We start from the raw sequence: 23,708 nt of genomic DNA, 5'->3' as shown, positions 1-23,708 counted from the left end.
GTTTGCTTCTACATGAGAGTGCAAATAGAATATGATATATTAGGCTTGGGATTGTGGGTTGATGTCTATGCTATATAAAGCTCCAATCCATGCATGCCACACTACTTCTTGTACACTAACCTTAACATCCTTCTCCACCATTCATTGCATAAGGTTTTCTACCCTAATGTTTGTATAACCCATTTACACCACCTTATTATGTTTTGTTGGAGGGGGGAGGGGGTGTTTGTTTCCTTGTTACCTACCAACTAGCAAGCTTGAGTTAAAAAGAAGCAAAATGGGAGTGTTCACTCACTGTAGTATGTTACATTAAAAGAAGTTTAAAGACCTAACCAAAGGAGATTAACTCTAGCTAAATAAGCTTATTATGGAACCGCGGTTACGATCAGACCGTGGTTAAGTTAAAAGAAAACCATGGTTACGGAAGCTCGGTCGCGAGGGCGGGAAAACCTGTCCGCAGAGGCTGAAGCTCCCATCCTCGCCATTGACGTCATCACTGTCTCTTCGTTGCTGAGCTCGAAGCAGTCAATTTCCATTGCTTGAGTGGAGTTGCAGTGAAATCCATCGAAGCAGTGGGTGCTCTTTTGTGTCGAGTACTGAGATTCGTAACCACTACTTCTGCGTGTGGACTTTTGAGACAGAAGATATATCTGTCGTAAGTTTTTGTGTGTATGGTTTTTTGTTGTTGTGGCTAGCCATGGTGAAGCCAATTCTTCACCCTCCGATCGGTCATCCACTTGGTCCTGGTCTCTCCAACGTTCTTGAGCAGCTAGAACGCCATTGCTTGGCTCCCGATGGATCTCTCATGTCTAGATCTGCCTTCCTTGATCTCACTCAGGTATGATTCTCTCTGCTTCATCTTCTGTCTCTCTCGCTCTCGCTGATCATCTTTCTGCGTCAAATCCTTCAACAAAAAACTCAAGTATCTTTAGGAGGAGATTCAGTATGTAACGAGTAAAGTATTTTTTTGTGTCTCTTTACGCGTCGGTTTTTCGATGCAGTTGCAAAATGTAGAGGTTTGGTTCAGATCTGCATGCATCGGATCGAACTCAGCTATGTCTTTGTGACCCTTGCAAAGAAAACCTATTTCTTCTGTCTTCCAGATTAGCATGGATGGCGCCGTGATGTACATGAGGTTGGGCTTCCTTTAGGATAAAATGAAAAGGTCACGGGAAGAGATGAAACAGTTATTTTTCCAATTCAGTTATTTCGTTCATTCTCCAAGCTTAGCATCGACTATGTCTGTACAATGTAGTTATATCTATCTCAATTATTCGTTTTTAAGATACGTCTTCTCCAGCCAGAGTAGATGGAAGTGTCTGAAGAGAATTTAAACATAGAAATCTCTTTTTTTTCAGCTTTTCATGGACGATTCAATTCTGTAGATTAGAATCAGAAAAAAGTCAATGTTCATCTATCTTTAGGATCAATTAAAATATCTCTGGAAGAGATGAAACAGAGGTTCTCTCTCTCTATAATGACAGAAATATTCTTTGCAAGTGTTGGAACACATTGTGATCTTTCTATATTTCAGCCTTCTGAACACTGAGATCATGGAGATGTCTGGAAAGAGTTTTAATTTTAGTTTTTTATTCTTTATTTAAGTGTAGCACATAGTATTCCATGATGGAGATTAGATCGGAAATCATCAAATCTGCCTTCATTTATTGAACTCGGGTAAAATTTAACTATCAGCCTGCTTCAAAGATTCAGCGCTTAGGATTTATTTAGGGAAGAGCATGACAATGTCCAGAGCAAGGTTAAGGATAAAAAAGTTTAATATTTATTTTCATCTTTTAGCTTAGCTTCGCTGAATTCAGCACATAGGCTATGATCACATTTGAAAAGTCTCTGGAAGAGTCAAACACAGAAAAACTTCCATTCTTTGAGTTTAGAATGGACGAATGTACATTAGGATTGAAACCTTAAATTCTTCAGCTTCTATCTTTTCTAGTGCATGGACAATTTTCTTGTAAAAATTTTCATAATCTTGAAAGACACTCCCACTTGGAATAAAAGTTATTTTGTTAACTTTGCAGACATCGTTGTCATTCTTCTGTCCTGTGGATGTTTTGTCAGAGAGAATGTCTTATAGAAGAGTTGAAGCACAGAACAAAAAGTCTCTTCTTTCTGTGTTAGCAAGGATTATAAAGTCATGTACATTAAGAGTATAACTTGAACTGCATTTTATAGTTTAGATTGTGAATCTGTAACATGCTCTTCATGATTGTGAGCTTTTTGATCTTCAAGCATGTTCTAGTCGATTTTGCATTTTGAACCTACCATATGTTATATATCTGCATCTATACATGTTTTTTAAAAGTCTAATAGCATAACTATATTTTATCAACAGTTTTGAGTGAACATTCATCCCATTAGGAAAGCCTTGGAGCGACTTGTGTCTCTTAACCTAGCATACAAAACAATACATCTAATTCTGCCAAATTTAGCAGGAGCTTCTAGAAACAATAATGATTAAAGAATTTCTTTCAGGCCCGAGAAGAAATGGGAAGAGAGCGTTTGCAATATCTAGAAGCCATGGTAAGTGACTATTTTGGAATCTATGTTTTGTTCGCATTTTCACTATCCTGAATGCTTTGTTAAGCTACAGAATTCATTGTTAAAGATATACTTAACAGACAATATACTGTGAAGCTATGGCCATGGTTGAAGACTTCCAGCATGCGATTTCTGTGGCAAGTTCAGGTGGCATGCGCGATTTACAAGCTTTGTTTTCTCAACTTGGCTTGCGGAGCTCACCAAAGGTATTTGTCGAGTCTCACTTCATTTAATCTGTATTGAGAATCAAAACATCAAATTTGGCAAGCAACATTATTTTCAATGCAGAAGTTTATTTCAGTTTCTGTAGATCTGCTGATACATATAAGCACTTAACACATGTGCAACAAGGTAAGTGCAGCTTCCAAGAAATTTGTGACTGTGAATGCATGCCCCTCTTCAAACACTGATAAACTTAGAGGAGTTTTGCCAAGATATGTCGTTCATTGTACCACTATGTCTGCCTAGTATCATTTAGGGTGCACCAGAGAAATGTTTTGGGTAACATTTTGTTGCTAATTAGAAGGTGTACAGATTTTCTAACTTGAATTCATGTTGGCTTACATCTTCCAAGTTTGTCTGTTTTCTCCCAAGTAGAAATATTGTGAAACTGTGTACAGTGAAAACTCACAGAAGTTTATTAGACACACATTAAATGCGCCATTTCTATCGCCACATTTCTGGTAAAGAATTAATTTGTCCTGACCTTACTTTCTTAGCATAGAAAAGCATGTCACTGTAGCTATGGCTGTATGCTGGCATACCTACATTAGATAAGCTTGAACTACACATGAGAGTCTCCAAGGCCCATGCATTAAACAATACAAGCTAGAAATTGCTAAATGCAGTTGGTGAATTTCCTAAATTTTCTTTTAGGTTTTTGAAATCATAGTACTGTTTCATCCCTCTGTTCACAATCTCAATTCTGTTAATATATTTTGCTCCCACTCTCCAATTCAATCTATATTTCTCTAACAATATTTCAGTTTAAATGTTCAAAGATGATACCGAATGGTCATTAAGATATTATCATCCTTTATAGAAGAGTGCTGTTGTGATGGATTTAAATTTTTACATGACCTGCATTGTGGTTTGGTCTGTAGTTTCGAAAAAAACGAAATGGAAGTAGATCCTTGTTATACCTTGCAGGTTTATGAAGCTTTGGAACAAAGACTGGTGGTTGCTCAATCAACTCAACGATTAAGGTTGCCATTTCTATCCAAAGATGGAGAGCTTCCAGAAGAAGAAATTGAGAATGGGATGCTCGGCACCAGAACATCAGTGGAAAGTACACCCTCAACCACTCGGGCAAGTTCGATAAGTTCAAATGGAAGTAATTCCCTCTTAAGTTCATCAGCGACAGGAACGGGGAGTCTAGAGTCTGGGGAAGCTGGTGTGGGAGGTGTCATCAACAGATTTCTTGGTATCACTCCTGCTTGGCTTCGTCAAGTTCATTTGTCAAAGGCATCATTTGCAGAGGCATGGTTTTCAATACTTATGTTTTTTTGTTTCTTTCTATAGATGGTGAATATTATTTCATGTTTTTGTGTTGTTTCTTTGATTCAAAACATTCTTATTTATTTCAATTGTTATATTCCAAGTGGTTTTGCCCTCGCTCATCCACCCACCACCTCGTCACCTCTCTTATCTCATGCACTCTCATTTGTATATCTTCACATCCACAAACCTATTTGGCAAACATTCGTGAAAGCCAATGTATAATCATCGGCTTTTTGTGCACAAATAGCTTCCAAAACCTTTGTGTTTTCACTTTGATGGAGGCATACATATGAGTGTTTCAAACAATTCTTGAGCACTAAAACAACCGCAATGAGTTGAAGTTGCAAGGAAACGGAAAACCATATGGAAGAGGGAGGAACAAAGTGATTGTAGTCCTTAACAATCGACCTCAAACATTACATCATCACATTATAGTAGTTCAATGTGACATAACACTTAACCCATTAGTTCCATGTATACACCATTGAAGGATGGTCAAGTATTCTTGTGTATGTTTCTTTGTTTCAAAACATTCTTATCCATTTTAATTGTTTGTGAAATGGAGGAGATTCTCTATCATAGAAAATAAAGGGGTCTGCATGTTCTAATGTCTCTAGATTGATAGGAATCACCCTGATTCCTGATTCCTAAACTAAATTATCTCCGCGGTGTCGAGGTCATCAACAAGCACTTCTAATGCCAGTCAACCTAGCGTGTTAAATATTCTGAAGGGAAAAGTTTCAAGAAACATGCTTTCTGGAAGTGCTTCAGTAGAGACCTAATATCTATGTATATTTTTCAATTATAGTTTATGCTCAGAATGCTCCTGTTCAATTGGCATCTTGATATTTTAGAACTAGGCAACTTTTGGTCTCTTAGAGGGTGTGAAAAGGCTTTTTAGCATTTTCAGGACGCCACAATCTATCAAATGGCATTAGTTCCTGAGCTGGAGGCTCGGTTAAAAGCAAAGAGCGAGTTGATTGCATCATCTTTTATTCTGGATGAAACAGGTACATCGAGTTTTCTTACATGAAACTACAGTGTTCTAATTGGGAAATACAATTATCTTACTTATGTTTGACAACATCAAAACTGCATGCTTATAACAGAATCCTTTGGAGTGAATACAGTGAAAAATTTGCGTCTTCCAGAAAGGTAAGTGCAATTGGCATGTTTTTTTTTGACGTTTTAATAACTAGTTATAGGTTTCTTTTTGACAACACATTCAGGATCAAGTCTGTAATTGAAGAGATAGAACTGGATGAGGAAGCATTACTTGAGGACCTGTATTCTGCTGACAGAAAATTTGCCGAGTACTACAATGTATGGCTTTCATTGCTGTATTGGTGCTTCTGTACAAGAACTTAGGATAAAAGCATAAGTCATAATACACCTTCAATCAAAACATAATTATCTGCAAGAATTTAAGAAAATGTCACATGATAAAACAAAGATCATTTCTCTACATAAAAAACCAACCTGATTGTCTTGGCATGTAGGTTCTGGAACAAATACTTCAATCAAAACATAATACACCTTCACTCAAAACATAATCATCTGCAAGAATTTAAGAAAATGTCACATGATAAAACAAAGATCATTTCTCTACATAAAAAACCAACCTGATTGTCTTGGCATGTAGGTTCTGGAACAAATACTTCAATCAAAACATAATACACCTTCACTCAAAACATAATCATCTGCAAGAATTTAAGAAAATGTCACATGATAAAACAAAAATCATTTCTCTACATAAAAAACCAACCTGATTGTCTTGGCATGTAGGTTCTGGAACAAATACTTGGAGTACTGCTAAGAATTGTAAAGGACTTCAAGTTGCAACACCAACATCAATATGTAACTTTTTTTTTTCTTATGGAATGATTTAACCTTTTCCATCATTGTTTGGACTGACTCTAGTTTATCTCCAGGACGGACTTAGGAAATCATGGCTTTGTAAACGATGCCAAACTATGAATGCTAAGTTGCGGTCTGTTTTCTGATTTGGCTCTTAAGAAAAACTTAATGACCATTCATTATTTGTGTAAGTGTTAATATGTTTACTTCATTCCTACTAAAAAAATCCCTACCTAAATAGGGTTCTCGAGCACCTCCTTCTTAGGGATACCTACACTCAAGACTCAATACCTGCATTACATAAAATCAGGTGTGAAAATGTGGAGATATTTTTCATGGCTTATATACCAAAAATATGGATATACACATGATTCTACATGTGGGCATGTGTGAAGGAGAGCTGATAAAAATTCTATTGTTCTAGGGGACATTTAGTGGAGGCTAAAGAAGATGCAACATCAGCATATAATAGAGCTGTAAGTATATTGAAATATCCTTATGCGGAAGCTCATGCTCTTTGTTTGAATGCCTGATTATTTGCAAAGTCTTTTTTCATCTTCAGGTAACACGGTTGCGAGAATACCAAGGAGTGGATCCACATTTCGATGCTATCGCAAGGCGTTACCATGATCTCGTTCAAGTGTGTGCGCTTCCACTTATTCAGCTTGAAGGCTTTTCATTTTCCCAGTTTTATCTGAATGTCTTGTACTAGATTATCAAATTACCCTTTCGCAATATAAGCACAAATTTAGGCCTTTTTCTTTGGCTTGGGGGTATAGATTCTATAACTATTTCTAAATTCATGTGCGCTATGATTTTCTACAGAAACTTGAAGGCATCCAATGGACGATTAGGCAAGTGGAGATGGATTTAAACCATCCTGATGAGCACTTGTAGCGTTTACCCTTATGTATAATATCCATGCTTTTCATAAACCAGGAGTTGAAATTGGTAATTTTCTTCTATTTTCTATAATTGACTTGCAAGTTTACATATCCTGAGATGTCATATACTAACAGGTGACAACACGTTTGCAGACACAATATAATCAATGCAAAGAATTGCGTAGAAAGGTATTAAGTTGTGATGAAGCTGTTACCACAGAATTTCATGAAACTATCATTATAATTGCCTAATTTACTTGGAATCAATATTATATGTCTAGCATTAGCTAATGAGGTCTAAAAATTATGCAGAGATTGTTTTAAACTACCTGTTTAACTTTCCACTCTTGTGGAACAGAAGCAAGAATAGGTGTCAGAAACATCGATGTTTTGCCTAATATCTGCCTTGAGGGGAGTACAAGTTTAAAACATTACAAATGAGCAAATTCATGCTTGTTTTATACATAAATATATTCTGTTTCTATGCAATAGCTAGCAAATCTCTTTTCTAGATGTATATTGGGTATATTGCAACAAGAATGATGATCAGATTGTGCATTAACTGGCCAGAAGTAGTGTTAAATCTGCCAGAGTATGGTCTCTTCCCGAGTTATTCGGGAAGGTCCTAGACAAATCGTTGGATGTGGCAGAGTAGCTTTGAAATTAAATCAATTATGGTGTAATTATTAATTTTCTTTTTTCTTTTTGGATTTCATAAGGACATTAAAAAAGACCAATGCATAACAACACGGAAATCCATGGATAGCATTTATTTATTAGATTGTGTAAAAGCTACAGAAAATGCCCTTGATTTAGTGGGTGTGTATTTATTGAATCATGGAAGATCACTTTTATCAAGATGGTAAATAGTGGCCATCAACTCAAGGTTGTGGCTTCACAGTTTTTCACTCATCTTTGCTACACCGTCTAACATATCTCTTTAACTACATGCCATATATCTTTAACCATCTCAATTAAGGCCTTTCTACCTTCTTGCACTGGAAAATACATGCAATGGATGAGAATCAAATGTTTGCAACTATTTATTGTTAGTTTATTGCACAAATCGTCAAGCCAAGTAACTTGGCTTGTTAATACAGTGCTATTAGCATTGTCCAATTAACATCTAATAATCTAGCTTTCCTATATTGATGAAAGGTAGATGTGTGGTTCCTTGGCATAGCAACCAATCAATGTTACCTCCCTATCTACGTTGCCCTAACTAAACTATTGTCACTCTTGTGACATGATACATTGGACTTCGAGACACTACAGTTGATTATGCTTATTACTAACCACTAGTGCACTCTCTAGTGATATATCACCACCGTCTAAGGTTATGAGATAGAATCTTGAGTTATTGTCCCCTTTTTTGTATATCTACTATATTATTGTCTTGAGCTTGAGTCGTTTGATTGAATCCTGTTCCATTTCATTGTAAATCCATTCTCTTGTGCATCCTCATTGTATGCAATCCTCTTGTGGCTTGTATTTTTACATTAATCAAAGATAGTTCATATCATGATACCAATGTATTTGCGTATAAATCTTTTATAAATTACATAATCTTAAATAGCGTGCTTCAATTAGAAACCCATCTTAGGATATAGGCTCCACATTGTTTATTTCTCCATTTGAGTATGAAGTTCAAGATTCTAGTCCTTCAATTTATGTTGCTCCATATATGAACTTTTGTTGCCAACCATTTAGCAAGTTAGCCAATTACCTAACAGAAGAAGATATTACATAACCTATTGATATTTCACACCATTATTGGTCTCTTGATTTGGATCATTATTCAAATATTGATCTCACATTGACGCATAGAAATGATGGTCATAAATACAAAATTGATTCTTAATGATATTGTACACTACTGATATTAGAACCTTCAAATTCTTACTAGCACTAACAATGCCAAATTGTTCAGTTGCCTTAAAATCGTGCACATTTTTTTCACTTGCCTTACAATGCCACTTTCTTCTAGCTTCTCGCGTTGAGCTGTTTTTGTTGCAATGTAATGACTACTAATACTTTTATATGTTGGGAAATATGAGACCTTCTAATTGTAATAAATTGTTATGTGTTCTCTAACCATATGAAATTACTACGTTAAAGGTTCCTCATCATGTTTGTGTGGTTGGGAACGAATTGTGGAGTGTATAGATGCATTATGGGCCTTTCGCAAACTTGATTTCTTGCTTATAGATTTTTCTAGTTGATTAAGACATATATTATGGTTTGCAAGTACAAAAGAGAGTGAAGCCTCCTAAATAACATGGCTATACTACCATTGAACAATTAATTGATTGTGATAATGTGATTCATGATAAGTTAGTATTGTTAGTTATTTGTAGCATGCATAATGCACAATTTGAATACATTCCGCAAGAACTTGCACCAAGTCAATCATTTGTTTTTTTTCATCATTACAAACATCATCTGCTCCACAACATTTATGCTCAATATCATTAATTTTTCCTATGGCTAGGAATTTTCGGACCGCTTGTATGTTATCATGTACACATGTCCCAAGTAACAAGCGACTTCCCCATCACTTTCTTCTATGACAATACATCTATCGATTGTAAAATATGTTATTTATTGTCGAAGTATAAGCATTGGTTCTATGTATGTAGTTTTACATGAACCTTATGTACAATATACACCATTTTTTCCATAGTACTTGGTCACATTGTATTTGATGTTAGATGAGACAAGTCATTGACTATAATGCTTTTTTTAATGAAGAAGCTCACTAGTATAAACTTCACAATGGTAAATCTTTCATCGTAACAATCACATTCAAACTTATTTCCTTTACATTTTCAGCCATGGATTTTCCATGCATTCAATAACTCCCTTCCTCCTCCACGATGTGTACTAATTATTACAATGTGAATTAGTAAAATTAGTACGTACGTTGATTATCACATATAAACTCAACACAACATACTTATGTAACTGCAAATAAGCTATAAATTACTCAGTGTTTGTGAAATCAATTGATGTTTGAGGGGTAAAGTGCGAATTTGATGTCTTTTTGTCATGAACTTTAACCTAAATGAGTCAAGTATTGTGTGTGGGTTCTTTTTAGTTTTATTTTATCCAAACGTTTATAAGTTATTTCTTACTTTGGAAGTGAAGTTTGAAGAGACAATATCTCAAAAAGCTCATGGAAATGAGATACATAAACTAGAAAATAAATTTGTTTATTGTCATTTAAGGGTTGGCATATAAGCCCCTTGACTCTGGATTGCTTTAAGAAGGTGAATGAAGGTCAATAGAGTTTGGCGTGCTTTAGTCTGTATATAAGTAAATATTGAAATAAGAATATCACCGCATGGAATTTGGAATTTGGGATGCCTGCCGCATAAAACAACACAAAGAGCAATTTCATTTCATATAATAAGGTCCAAGACATCGATAAAGGATAGCAAGCAATATGAGATCATAGTTTGTAAGCATGTTTCGTGTTAGGTATACAAAAAATAACAATGTAAGCAAAGAAGTTGAGCATATATTTGGGCACATGTGTCCACATTGAAAAGTTCTATTGGTCTCAATCCATGTTAGTGTTTGTTAGAGCCATGTATCTAAAGTAACAACAATAAAGGGCAAAGAAGCCACATGTGTGTTGAAAGGGATGCATGTACACATTGATGTGTTGTTCATAAGCATGTTGAATGCTACACATGTGAAAAAGCAACACATTGAAACGGGCAAACAAGTCACACGAGAGACATAGTGAGGCAAGGACCAACATGTGCAACATGCATGGGGCTAATATAGCGATACACACGTGAAAAAGAAACACACCGAAAGAGGGAAAAAAAGTAAAGCAAGAGACATAGTGAGGTATGGCAAACGCACCCACATGTGTGTATGGGGTTAACATATCACGATGGTGGTGTGTTGCGGGGACAAAGGGAGGGGAATGGGCAGGGGGAGTCGGGAAACCCAAATACAAAAGAGGTTTTCGTTAAGTTTACTTCACGAGGAAGTGAATGGAACATGGAGAGTCTTACCAGAGCATGTATGTGAGAAAGAAAGAAAGAAATTGGTTTACAACAAAAATGAGAGAGAGAGAGAGAGAGAGAGAGAGAGAGAGAGAGAGAGAGAGAGAGAGAGAGAACAGGAGGTCATGGGTTCAACCCCTACATCCCAAAGTTGCAACTTGCAATTTGTGAATTAAGAGATATGTATGAAGTAATAGAGAGAGAGAGAGAGAGAGAGGGAGCTGATTTTCTTCCTTGCTGCCTCCTGCGTGGGGGGTGACTCGTGAGATGAACGAATGAAGTGTGAAATGGTTTAAAAAGACAGAAAAACTGAGAGAGGAGAGATGAAGAAGAGTAAACCCATCGATCTCAATTTTCAATCAAGCGTTTTGTTCCTTTTCTATTTTTTGGGTCTCTTTCTTCTGTTGATTTTATTTATTTATTTGTTTGTGGGCGATTTTTTCCCTTCGATTCGAGCTCACTGCTCAGCACGCAGCACCCAAGCAAGCTATGGCGTTGTGCAGAGCAGCTCACACAACTCGCTCCATCCTCATCATCGCCTCATCGTCTTCATCACCACCACTATCATCATCGTCATCATCAGAAGCCTTTATCTTCTCTCCAACTCGCTCCTTTAGATCTCTTCATCTCATTCCATCAGCAACAACAGATCATCATCATCAGAGTGCTTCTCTCTTCTCCACCTGGAGGACGAGAGGGTCCCTTCACAATTCTACTATTCTCATGAGAAGTAGTAATAGTCTCGCAGAAACCATGGATCCTGTGCAGAAGCGCCTTATGTTTGAGGATGAGTAAGTCTCTTTCTCTCTCTCTCTCTCTCTCTCTGGGGGAAAATCACATTTTGTGAAACATGCTAGAGAACCATCCCTTGGTTCACCATCCGCACCCATCGGTTCCATACGAATTACATCCCATTCCCTTAGTTGTGGCACATGCGAGGAGACTAGATGACTGCATATTTCTCCCCGAGCATGTTCGTGAGTATGAGAATTACACTTTGATATAATGATTCACCTTCAATCATGTTCCATTTTGCTTTTCAGATATAGTCAATCTGCTCCAATGCCTAGATATATTTCTCTCATAGTCATAGCGTGCACTTTTAATTGCGACGTCCATTACTCAACTCTATACAAAATACAAGAAAATGTTCATTTTTGGTTCCCAATAGCTCAGATTTGACATCTAAGGACAATTATAGAATCTACCTATCTCTATGATATATTATCCCATTCTTGACTTCAGCAATACTCCTCACAGACCGCATAGGAAAAGCTTGGTGTTCACATTTAACGACTTTGACAATAGTTCTCATACACCCCTTAAAAAAAGTTCGATGTTTTAATTAAATCAAAACATCCAGTCACTTCTGCAATTAATCTTCATATATCCCTTAGAAAAAGCTCGATTTTCAATAGTGCATATTCTTGACATCCGCAATATTCTGCATATACCCATTAGCAACTGCTTAGTCATATACCAAGTGATAGCAACGATGCACATGGCATAGTCACTTGCACTCTGATGTACCGATGCTTCAAGCTTGTTTTTCTAGAATCATTTCCATTTTGTCTTCTAAATGCTTCTACTCCCAGATATGCTGAGTACCTTACACAAACCTTTATATGTATTCGATGATGATGTGTGTACTATATCATTGGGATATAGCGAGAGAAATATGGTGATATGCCAGCATCAATATAAAGTGTCCACTAATTGAGGGAGGGAGGGAATGAGGAAGAGAGAGGTAGGTAAGGAGAGAGATTCATTCTTGTGGCAGATGCATATTGGTAGATGAGAATGACAAAGTCGTGGGGCATGATTCTAAGTACAACTGTGAGTTATATTCATATGTAAAATGTTCCAGAGTTGATTATAGAAATGTTCGACACACACACATTCCTAAAACGAAAGTGTGTTGTATATTCATTTATGGGTTCAGGTCACCTGATGGAGAATATCGATGCTGGTAAAGCATTGCATCGAGCGTTTAGCGTATTCTTATTTAACGAGAAACATGAATTATTGTTACAGGTCCTATTTTTTTCAACTTTCCTTAACTGCTTTATATATAATTTAGTAGTGATTTTCAATTTGATGAAGGGATTCTTATGACCAGCAGAAACGGTCTTCGACCAAAGTTACCTTCCCTCTAGTTTGGACAAATACATGCTGCAGTCACCCTTTGTATAGGGAATCAGAGTTAATAGAAGATAACTTTTTGGGTATGATGATCTGAAAGCCCTTGTCAAATACTTCATCCCAAATAATAAGTTTCTCTACATCATTCTGTTTTCTTGCTTTATTTTGTATTTTCAATCAGGTGTCAAGAATGCAGCACAAAGGAAACTTTATGATGAACTTGGAATCGTGGCAGCAGATGCACCGGTTGATGATTTCACATTTCTTGGACGCATTTTGTATAAAGCTCCGTCCGATGGGAAATGGGGAGAGCATGAACGTAAGTAGCTGAGATTTATGAACAATCTTATAGGTCTTTTCTCCCCAAATATTTCTAAGCAAATTTACCAAAAAGATCTCTATGTTTTCACGGAACTTCCAAAATAACCCAACTTATAACCATGCAGTGTGCACTCTCAATTGCAATGTTCAACAGAAGAGGTCTTGAACATTGAGGGTGACTTACCAATTCCACATAGACACTATGTGAAAATGTTTTGCTTTGGTTCCATAGGTCATGTTTAATTTTCAAGGATGATGATAATAACATCCATCTATTGCGACAAGTTTCTTTACAATTTCTAGAGCAGGATAGAAATTGTAGAGAGAAAGAAAGAAAGACATATTACTGTCTAATAGAGGCCAAAATTGGCGTATGATAGAAATTGTGATTAAAAATATGAATAACATAAGGCTATGCATATCAAGTAAAATAATAAAGGTGCTAGGTTTCCTAAAAATACTTGATACTGGTCTTAATGGATGAGGTGGCTTTACAACCAGCAATGATTCATGAGATAGGTCTACAAGCATAAGTGCAAAACTACTGTTTAGGGGATGAGTGATGGTAAGGGGGGCATGGTATCCGATGTTGGTGGTGTAAAGAGAGGTAAGTGGAGTGTGGTGTAAAGAGAGGTAAGGAGTACACAGATTGCATTTAGGTGTCTTCAAACAGCTCAGACATGGTATGGCTTGTGTGCCTTGTAATTCCCTGCTCGATTGTTATCGGTATTCCTCTGCTCACTCAATGGTGACTCTTTGGCACATTGTCAATGGAGGTACAAGCATATTTTGGAAGAAATCAATGAAGTATTCCTCTGCTACTATAAGGTTGATTACCTGAGCTTATGAAGCTCTGGAGCAAGCCTTGAGAGAGTGAGTGAGGGAAAAAGTATATTGACAATTTTTAAAACTGTGGGATATTTTGGGGAATCTTCTGAGAAACAAAATGGTATCTTTAGTAAATTTCCTGAACAATTAACATACAGAATAATAGTTATTGAAGTAGAGAGGCTCAAATATGGAATGCTGGAAGTGTATTTATTAAATTGAGTGTTGTTTACTTTGGGCACTTGCAGTAGACTACTTGTTGTTTCTTGTGCGAGATGTGAGTTTACAACCAAATCCAGATGAAGTTGCAGACGTGATGTATGTTAACAAAGAGCAATTAAAGGAGCTCTTAAGAAAGGCCGATGCTGGTGAGGGAGGCGTGAAACTCTCTCCGTGGTTTCGTCTTGTCGTCGATAATTTCCTCTTTGATTGGTGGAAGAAGCTCGAGGATAACACCCTTGCATCTGCTGCCAATGTGAATGACATTCACAAGCTTTGTTGAGATGTTTTGTAATTAAAACATTGATGAAAGAGAGTAAGCATCAAGGAGGAGATTGGAAAATATGATAGTAATGTCTTAATGTGTTGTCTACTTGTATTGTTTATAATTAAAATAAATAATCTTGTTATTGTCATATGGCACTTGCTTGATAAGATAGCGATGACTTTCCTTGTGTTCAGATCGCCTCAATGAGGAATTCCATTGTATCAAGTGGTTCATTTGTTGTGCAAAGCATGGTGCATCCTTATCATGAGTTATCACACATAACATTTGTTTTGAGCTATTGAAACTTTTTGAAGAGATTCATAAGATTTGGTGTAAAGGAAGTTGGTGAGAATAGGCATTCCTTTCTATATTCTCATTTTATTTTAAATAAGCCTTGTATGTATGTAGATATTTCTCATAGTTTTTTTAAAGCTTTTGATATGTCTTAATGTTTGGGCAGCTTGGCATTCCCCATCAAAGCACTTAACATTTTTGTGCCTTCATGAGGCATGCATCACATAAAAGTACTTGTGCCTTCATTAGACAGGTACTTCAAGTAACTTGTTGAAAGCTTGTGCTTGCACCCTAGCATTGCCTCTTTTAACCATCTTTGCATAAATATATGCCATTTCGAAATATTGACTTAGGTATGGTTGAACTTTACGTGTTCGAAGAGTGTTTTGATCAATATATAAAGTTCATTATTATTATGCAAAGGCTTTATAAAGAGAAAATTTGAATATATTATCGATGATGCATTACAAAACCATGCTATTTCCATTATGGTAGACACTTGAAGCTATTGGTGGATTCGATGAAGTGCCATGAATATTTTGCCAAACATTTGAGATCGAGAAGTTTTATGATCTAATTATCGAGTGCATTCACCAAAGCTAAGATTTGTGTATCTTGGAATACCTTTTGAAGTTAACATACAGTCAATCAAATGATCCCAATCATGCTTTTCTACATGTGAAACCATTGTTATCCTTCTAGAAAGGTACACTGTTGGGAGTGAAGATTGTGACACTTAATCATTGCAATTAATTCTGGAAACATAATTGTAGACTTCATAATGGTTACCTCTGGGTTAGTGAAGCTACTTTGTTGAGCGGAGGAACTAGATAAAATGCTACGTAGTGCAATGCAATTAGTATATACATACATACATACATACATACATATATATACAGAGGGTGTAAGATGACAAGAAGTTGTAGGATGGGGGAGTTGGAAGAATGAGAGATGAAAGGGGCATGCGTCATTTTGTCGGCATTGCCGATAGAAGTAGAGAGGGGTGTATATTCAGTGGTTTTTGCTGCCCCTAAGGATTATATATCCCTCTAAAAGTAGAGAGGGTGTTTTCCAGTGGGTTTTGATAATTTCACGCTATACCCTTCCTGCTAATAATTATATACCCCTCTAAATGTAGAGAGGGGTTTTGAAGGCAGAAGAAATGGATAAGGGGAGAAGAAGAAGAAGAAGAAGAAGAAGAAGAAGAAGCAGAGGAAGAGTAGGAAGAGGAAGATGATGGGTAGCTGAGCCCTGCACAGACACAGACACAGAGGGTCAGAAACAGAGCGATAGAGTTGGAGAGGGAGAGAGAGATACATATACATGGCATTGCTTTCTCCTCCCCTATTCCTCCTCCCAGATAAACACCACCACCACCACCATAGCCTCTCCTCCTCTTCCACACCTTCATTCCCTCTCTCTCTACATTCTGCCCTCCATAGCCAGAGCTTCAGGTCCACTCGTTTGTCTCCCAGGTCAGTGACGGAAGTTGAGGATCAACGATCGAGCTTCCATGAACCGCCGCAGAAACATCTTGGGAGCTATTCTTCGAGACGCCCCCCTCCTGTGAATTATCAGCCAGTTTCTTCTTCTTCTCCGCCATGGCAGAAATCTACACAAGAGGGAAATCCAGATAAGCTCCCCAGGCGTGGTAAAACTAGCAATGGTGATGGTAATAGTAGTGTTAGCTTCTGCCCAGCACCGTGGCAGACAAAAGGTTCGAAAGATGATGGAAAGCCTCATGATTCAATTCGGAAAGGAGTGAGATATTCTGAAGAAAGAGGTAGAGATAGAGATAGAGACATAGACAGAGATGAAGATAGATATGGAGATGGTGATGGAGGTACAGATAGAGATGTTTCAGTTTGGAAGGTAGAATCGAAAACCAGACAAAGGGGGCCTCAAAATGAAGGATCAAGAACCAGACAAAGAGATTTTTCGGCTCGGAAAGAAGGTTCGGGAACTGGAAGAAGAGATGGAATATCTGGAGCTAGAAAAAGAGATATTTTGGGTTCGAAAGGAGAGTCGAGAACCAGTCAAAGAGAAGAACTGGTGACCAAAGTTGTGGAAAGATTTCAGCCCTCTGGAGCATTGGAACCCTCGCTTATGGTCGATTCTACTGTCTCTTCTCATCATGAGAATGGGGCAATCTTGTCACGATCAGCTAATGCTGCTTCTTCAGAAGATGGAAGTTTGATTCCAAGAAGGATCCGGAATCCTACTCGTGCTGATCTTTTGATCCCGCTGCTTGAATTGAAGAGGCTTCGCATGGAATCAGTTGCATTGGAAGAAAGACTTAAGATTGGAAAGCTGGGGGTTACAACCAACATTGTTATAAGCATACATCAACAATGGAACACATCAGAGCTTGTAAAGGTTAGGTGCCAGGGGCCAGCTGCAAATAACATCAAGAATACATTAACCGACCTAGAGGTGAATCTCGCTTTTTTATTGGTTCGGCAATGTGAATTTAATAATTACTGTGAAAAACATAAACATTTGGATGTCGCTAGCATTTTTTGGACCTACAACCCATGGAAATAAGTAGTCATGGATGTTGTTGTGTTTACTTTGATATCAACAGCAAAAGACTGGAGGCTTAGTGGTATGGAGAGATAAGAATGCAATAGTAATTTACAGAGGTAATGACTACAATGTAGTGAATGGGAGAGCTACTGTGATGGACAAAGGCATGGAAGAGGATGGTTTGGGTACTATAAATGGAAATCATGTATCTAATTTCGAGGAGGAAAAGGAAACAGCGACGGAAATGGAAAGACTCTTGGAAGGTTTGGGACCCAGATATGAGAAATGGACAGGGTTGAGACCTATTCCTATTGATGCAGATTTGCTACCTCCTGAAGTTCCTAATTACAAACCTCCCTTCAGACTTTTGCCTTTTGGAGAAAAGCCCCGATTAAGTGATGAAGAGCTCACGAATCTTCGTCGACTTGCACGGCCTCTTGGTCCACATTTTATATTAGGTAATAAATCGTTACCTTATTAACAATATTTTGGTCTTCAAATTTATGTTAAGAAAGATTTTATAAAGGCGATCAATGTCATTTTCGTTTATATGAAGATATGCTTTCATGGATGTTTAGCTTATTTGATTGTGTTTGTTGATTTTGGAAGGTAGAAACAAGGGTCAGCAGGGGCTTGCTGTTGCGATGTTGAAATTATGGGAGAAAACGGAAATCGTGAAGATTGCTGTTAAGAAGCGCGTGCAAAACACAAACAATGAGATGATGGCTGATCAAATATGGGTGAGAATGTTTCTTATATGTATCTTTCTCGGGCTTGCACAAACATTCGTATCAGCCATAGATGAACACCTGGCAACAAATGAAGGGTCTTCACATGACGAAGTTGTTATGTGTGTCCAAATTTGCATCTGATATCAGCTAACAGTTGGGTTATTTGATCTTTCGCACAGCGGCTTACTGGCGGAGTTCTTCTTTCACGAGATAAATTTTTCATAACTTTCTACAGAGGGAAAGATTTTGTTCCCCAAAAGGTGGCTACTACACTCACAGAGAGAGAATTGATAGCCCGAGATCTTCAGGAAAAAGAGGAAAAAGCACGTGATGAAAGAAACATTCCTGTCAAGCGGCCTCCCTCTATTCAATCGAGTCTGGACGTTATTCGTTCAGAAGTACCAGATGCTAAACCAACTTGGGTACATACTATGGATATTCAAGAACAAAAAAGGCTAAAGCAAGAGGTAGCTAAACTTCACCAAGTTACACTCGCTCGTCAATTAGAGAAAAGGCTTGATCGTGTAAGTCAAATCAATAACTGAGTAACTTGTTCATCCAATGGATGAGCATTTTTGTATGTGTATTAAACTCTTTTCCATCTGGCCACCCCAAATTTTGAATTTCCATAGGCATTAAAGAAGAAAGAGAAGACGGAACAAGGTCTTCAAAAGATTGAGGCGTTTATGACTCCCATAGAAGCCCCTGCTGATGTAGAAACAATAACAGAGGAAGAACGATTCATGTACCGAAGACTTGGAATGAAGATGAAATCTACCCTGCTCTTAGGTTAATCTTCATATCTGATTATTCTCTAATAGCTTTCCTTTTCTTTCTGTGGTTAAGAAGTTAAAAATATGTCTCTATAATAGGGAGACGTGGAATATTTGATGGTGTTGTGGAGAACATGCATTTTCATTGGAAACACCGGGAGCTAGTTAAGCTTGTGGTGAATGAACCAGACCCAGTGCAATTGCAAGAATCTGCCAGAATGTTAGAGTATGAAAGTGGTGGAATTTTGGTGGCTATAATACCTTCATCCAAAGGACAGGAAATTATAATGTATCGTGGTAAGAATTATCAACGACCAAATGAGCTAAGGCCACGGAATCTGCTTAACAAGCAGAAGGCATTTAAGAGATCCATAGAGATGCAGAGGCGTGCGGTATGTACGAGTATAGAGATATTTTCTTTGTATAGAAACTTGGTATCGGGTGTTTTCTCAAAGAAACTTATAGCAGCAGTTGCTTGATTTTTAAAAATATTTTAGTTGATGTTTTGTCACTAAGATAGAGTGATATATTTATCATGTTACAGTCATTGATCCAGAATACGCAAGCTCTAGAAGCTGAGATACTGAAAATAAAGTCTCATCTGGTATACAGCTCTGAAATTTATTTGTAATGCACATTTGCATTCTGATTATTGACAATAAATCTTGTTATAATTTTAATACATTGTTCTTTGTTTCAGAGTAAACTGGAGGTTGAAACGGGAGAGAGTTTTGACAACAAACATACTTCAGGAGCTGAGGTAACTCTAATGTGTAAAATGAGAATTCATGGCCTATCTTAACACATTCTACATGAAGTTCTCTGCATCTTCAAAGGCTAAAATTTAGATACTGAATGTAACAAGATGACTTAAAATGTGGTATGAAACATCTGCAATAAGTGAAAGTTGGAATAATGTTGAACTTACTCTGAATGTCTGCAGGCTTTTGTTTGATGCTTTTCTTCATGAATTGTTTTTTCATTGGAAATGAGAGAAGAATTATGAATATAAGAAAGGATAAGTGATGTGTACAAAGAGACCTAGAGGTAATTACATCATTCATCATGAACCTTTCTTTACTGCGAAAGGAGTTTATCATTAGTCTTGTGCCTCTACATGAAGATGAGAAGAGACTTGAGCCACTGGTTCTTTTTGTGAGCTTCGAGTGTTACACCTAGTTAGTAACCTTGGGAATTGATGATATGAGTAGGGATAACTTGGCTTTTGTTTAGGCTATGGAATATGGATATGATGATTTGTCGTTGAACTGCAATTAAGAGGTAAATATTGTGTTGAGGTTTTTTGGATTTTCTCATTTATATTGTACTCATTTCATGAATACAATGTTAGCTACATGTGATGCACTTGGAAGTGAACGTGGTATGTTTTTGTGGTTGGACCTTTAGTGCCATATACCACGACCACTCACATCGACACTATTTGAGAATGGATCTGGCATTTGCACATATCTTATGAAATGCCTTAGGGATTCATAGGGACGCCCATGTTTGGCTGAGCTTGGCCATATGCTCACATTCACTAACTTGGATATTTTTGAAGGATACGAGCAGTAGTTAGAGAATAGATGAGGGAAGCTATAAAATAGATGAGGATGACTAGAACAAAACCTTGCATATAGTCAATTTCTATCAGTAGAATAATATTGTCCACGGAGTCCTGTAGGGCAGGTTACATAGGTAAGGCAGGAGCAGAATGACGAATGAACAAATGAATGAAAGAATGGAATGGTACGTCTTCTTATGATTCTTAAGTAGTGTATGAGATCAAACAAGAGATTATATCCGAAAATGTTGTCTCATCTTGGATGTTAACAAACCAAAGTAAATATAAACTAGTAAAACTCCCTGAGACAACGTGGTTATCCCTTGAGCATTTGGCCAAGGATATACAAATAGATATTCCATCCTCTTGAGAAAATTTTGAACATTGAAACTGGCCTGTGGAACTTCCAAAGGATGGGAAATCACCAATTGAACCGCCAATTTAGCTAAGATTTCACCACCAGGGGAATCTTATATAAACTAAAATAAACAACCTTAAGAAATTGGAGACAGTAAACTGAAATTTTACATCCAGAAAAGGTTAATTGGCCATGAGAAAATAAGCTGACGGTCTCCTAAGATGTAGCCCATATGTAATAACGCACAATGCGATTCAATCATGTTCCAAGCAAGGCAAATATGGCCTGTTTAGCACTGTGCCACAAAGATAGTTCAAAGTTTTCAAAGATGAAAATTAAAATGAAACCCCGCCCACCTCATATAATTGGATGTGGATCCTTGAAAGAACTTAAAATAACTATTTAATACTTATTCATGACAGCAACATTCAAATCCCAGTGTATGAATCATGCTTTACAGTATATTTATTAGAAAAGCATATTATTAATATCAGTGATAGTGATTTTAAAGCTTTTACATCCATCACCCTCTGTTTAACTACCCATATAGAAGTTGTGGCTTTGAACTTTGAATAGTTTCATCTCACATTATGCCTAAAACCTTAATGTGCTTGACATGAGTAATGGGTCCATTGTAGAGTGATTCGGAACCCTCAACTATTGAAGATGAGGCTAAAGAGGAGGTTGATCATAAAATGTTTCGCGACAGAATCAAGAAGCTTGAAAGGCTCGTGGCATTAGGTGCAATACATAGAGCTGACCCCTTGAAAAATACAGAAAGACTCAGGCTCAGGAAAAAGGCTCTTTCTTTGAACAAGGCTTCACAGTTCTTTGTGGGTAAGTTAAAGCAAACTGTCCCTCTAATAATGTATAGCTGAGAATAATTACAAATGAAAGATTGTTGTACATTAATGCTTTGATTGTTATTGGCTATAATTTGTCCATGGCATGTGTTCAATGGCTATTGATAAAGGCGGTTAATAATGTTCATCTGCTTTTTGTAAAAGAAAAAAAGTCTTCTCTCACCTCTGGAGTGGTCCGTGTTGGAGATTTTTTGAAGGCAGAAGTTTTAGTCTCTCTAATGTCAGAAATTTGAAGTGCTTAGATAAGTAGACTCTTTAGTATCCTATGTCCTCAAAGATGAGACAACATTTTAAAATAAATTAATAATGTTTTGGTGTGTTTTGGTGGTTCATAATGTTTGTGTGCTTTTTATAAAAGAAAAAATGTCTCCTCTCACCTCTGGAGTGGTTCAGGTTGGAGATTTTTCGAAGGCAGAAGTTTAGTCTCTCTAATGTCAGAAATTTGAAGTGCTTTGATAAGTAGATTCTTCAGTATTCTCGTCTTGTTATGTTTTGGTGTGTGATTTCTTGTGCAGTCCTAAAGGCCTTTTGGCCCTCTTAAAATATGTTAATAAATATTTATTTGTTCTTCTTTGTTTCTCTCTTTTCTTTTAGGAAAGAGCAATGATTTGGAAGGATTGGCAAGAGGCATTCGAATCTATTTCCTTCATCATGCCCTTGTAAAAGTCGTGGTGAAAGGTCGAGGCCAAGGAACATCGATTCAGGATTTGGTGCAAACTTTGGAGGTGATTATTCCTTTGTTTTTAAACCATGAAAGGGTAAATAAATAAAGATGCCTCAATTTCTAATGAGCATGAATGTTCAATGCTGATGTAAGCTATACAAAGCTGCATGGTTTCTCATGAAATGGGTTTCGATTGTGTGCTCTCACAGAATCTAACAGGAGGAGTTCTTGTTTCTCAAGAGAGTAATAAGATAATCATGTACCGTGGTTGGCCTGAGGGCGATGAAATGCCAGCATCTTTGGATAGTATATCGCCAGAATTGAGAGCTGCATTAGAGGTAGAAGAAGACTTGGATGATGATCTGGTTGAAATTGAAAATCATAGAGTGTTCAACAAGGGTAGAGGCTCAGATGAAGAAGAATCAGAATCAGAAGAATATATATCTGAAGTTGATGGACGTGAAGAAGATGAAGACTACTCCGACTTGGATTTGCAGCTAATATTAGATGATAGTGATGAAGATGCTAGCCTTGATGATGGTGAAGATGCCGATGGTGATAATGATGATGCCAGTGATGAAGAAGAGGATGAACATGCTAAAGAGAACGAAAAATCAATGTGGGGTTTACAATGGAAATCAGATGGCAGTGATAGAAAAGAAGAGAATGAAGAGCTCATTTGGAGTTTAGATGAGGATGATGAAGATGAAGATGAGGATCAAGTCGAATTGCATTTCGAAGCACAGACTACCATTCCAAATGATAATGGAAATGGAAATGACCAAAAATCTAAAGAAGTGTGGTGAAACCTGAAATGATACTCCAAGGTAACATGCATCAAATGTTTTGACATGTATGTATTGGCACAAGGAAAGCCTCTTGTGGAAATACATGCACACACATGTATAAATCCAAAACTACATGGCACTTTTGTTTGGTTACCTTTAGAATTTACATGGTGAGTGTAGAAACCAGATTTTGATGTCACTTATCGAAGTAAATGTGAGTTTTGAGGATATTGAGAATACGTTGCCAAGTTGTCTTTTACAATAAACAGAATTAGTATGTGGGTCATGTGTCCTAGTATGTGGAAGAAATCAGTCATAATATCTGTCTAGGTGTATGAGTGAACATCAACCTCTCCCTCAGGAGACCTCCATGTCTGAACGTTTTATCCTTGTACTCCACCCAACAAAGTTATCCAAATCCTTCTCTGAAGGGACAATGACCTCTTCCGTTGATATCTAAGGTTTTTACAATTAAGACCGAATGTCCCAACCGTCAACCAAATGTATAAACTAAGATGGAATTCACTAAGCAATTTGTGTGCATTATGTA

The 23,708-nt window shown here is 37.2% G+C and overlaps 3 protein-coding genes across 6 annotated transcripts; all 3 read left to right on the top strand.

Annotated features, from left to right (window-relative positions):
• The first annotated feature begins 421 nt into the window (after positions 1 to 421).
• On the top strand, positions 422 to 7,289 carry AUG4 (HAUS augmin-like complex subunit). 3 transcript variants are annotated; one of them, XM_087330455.1, is made up of 14 exons: positions 422 to 838; positions 2,494 to 2,541; positions 2,640 to 2,765; positions 3,709 to 4,038; positions 4,970 to 5,069; positions 5,169 to 5,214; positions 5,289 to 5,382; positions 5,845 to 5,916; positions 5,991 to 6,049; positions 6,158 to 6,226; positions 6,341 to 6,392; positions 6,479 to 6,556; positions 6,742 to 6,867; positions 6,954 to 7,289. In XM_087330455.1, exons 1-13 carry the CDS (start codon positions 698 to 700, stop codon positions 6,811 to 6,813), a joined length of 1,287 nt encoding a protein of 428 aa, XP_087186581.1. In that variant the 5' UTR covers positions 422 to 697; the 3' UTR covers positions 6,814 to 6,867; positions 6,954 to 7,289. The 3 variants fall into 3 exon arrangements, with proteins under 3 accessions (XP_087186581.1, XP_087186590.1, XP_087186598.1); XM_087330464.1 differs by having other exon boundaries at positions 6,936 to 7,289; XM_087330472.1 differs by lacking the exon at positions 422 to 838 and having other exon boundaries at positions 2,522 to 2,541; positions 2,627 to 2,765.
• A 3,985-nt stretch (positions 7,290 to 11,274) lies between these two features.
• Positions 11,275 to 14,743, top strand: LOC147869523 (isopentenyl-diphosphate Delta-isomerase I-like). Its single transcript, XM_087330445.1, has 6 exons — positions 11,275 to 11,610; positions 12,600 to 12,655; positions 12,762 to 12,853; positions 12,942 to 13,044; positions 13,143 to 13,280; positions 14,359 to 14,743. Exons 1-6 carry the CDS (start codon positions 11,309 to 11,311, stop codon positions 14,610 to 14,612), a joined length of 945 nt encoding a protein of 314 aa, XP_087186571.1. The 5' UTR covers positions 11,275 to 11,308; the 3' UTR covers positions 14,613 to 14,743.
• A 1,330-nt stretch (positions 14,744 to 16,073) lies between these two features.
• LOC147869522 (CRM-domain containing factor CFM2, chloroplastic-like) lies at positions 16,074 to 23,708 on the top strand. 2 transcript variants are annotated; one of them, XM_087330437.1, is made up of 12 exons: positions 16,074 to 17,324; positions 17,476 to 17,875; positions 18,027 to 18,157; positions 18,328 to 18,672; positions 18,781 to 18,937; positions 19,021 to 19,313; positions 19,466 to 19,525; positions 19,622 to 19,681; positions 21,482 to 21,680; positions 22,301 to 22,431; positions 22,580 to 23,018; positions 23,061 to 23,708. In XM_087330437.1, the coding sequence occupies exons 1-12, from the start codon at positions 16,215 to 16,217 to the stop codon at positions 23,174 to 23,176; spliced, it is 3,441 nt and encodes a 1,146-aa protein (XP_087186563.1). In that variant the 5' UTR covers positions 16,074 to 16,214; the 3' UTR covers positions 23,177 to 23,708. The 2 variants fall into 2 exon arrangements, with proteins under 2 accessions (XP_087186563.1, XP_087186553.1); XM_087330427.1 differs by having other exon boundaries at positions 22,580 to 23,708.

The sequence above is a fragment of the Azolla caroliniana genome, unplaced genomic scaffold (assembly GCF_043228905.1).
Source record: "Azolla caroliniana isolate FFs.n. ecotype wild unplaced genomic scaffold, voAzoCaro1.0.p SCAF_1, whole genome shotgun sequence".
Lineage (NCBI taxonomy): Eukaryota > Viridiplantae > Streptophyta > Polypodiopsida > Salviniales > Salviniaceae > Azolla > Azolla caroliniana.
This window is presented reverse-complemented; position numbering and strand designations above follow the sequence as displayed.

Coding starts and splice junctions, on each gene's coding strand:
- LOC147869522 (XM_087330427.1), top strand. CDS start 16,215: ATGGCATTGCTTTCTCCTCCCCTATTCCTCCTCCCAGATAAACACCAC. Junction 19,314..19,465: donor TAGAGATGCAGAGGCGTGCG/GTATGTACGAGT, acceptor ATCATGTTACAG/TCATTGATCCAGAATACGCA. Junction 22,432..22,579: donor ATTTGGTGCAAACTTTGGAG/GTGATTATTCCT, acceptor GTGCTCTCACAG/AATCTAACAGGAGGAGTTCT.
- AUG4 (XM_087330455.1), top strand. CDS start 698: ATGGTGAAGCCAATTCTTCACCCTCCGATCGGTCATCCACTTGGTCCT. Junction 2,542..2,639: donor TGCAATATCTAGAAGCCATG/GTAAGTGACTAT, acceptor TATACTTAACAG/ACAATATACTGTGAAGCTAT. Junction 6,557..6,741: donor GTTACCATGATCTCGTTCAA/GTGTGTGCGCTT, acceptor GATTTTCTACAG/AAACTTGAAGGCATCCAATG.
- LOC147869523 (XM_087330445.1), top strand. CDS start 11,309: ATGGCGTTGTGCAGAGCAGCTCACACAACTCGCTCCATCCTCATCATC. Junction 12,854..12,941: donor AACATGAATTATTGTTACAG/GTCCTATTTTTT, acceptor TATGACCAGCAG/AAACGGTCTTCGACCAAAGT. Junction 13,281..14,358: donor GAAATGGGGAGAGCATGAAC/GTAAGTAGCTGA, acceptor GGGCACTTGCAG/TAGACTACTTGTTGTTTCTT.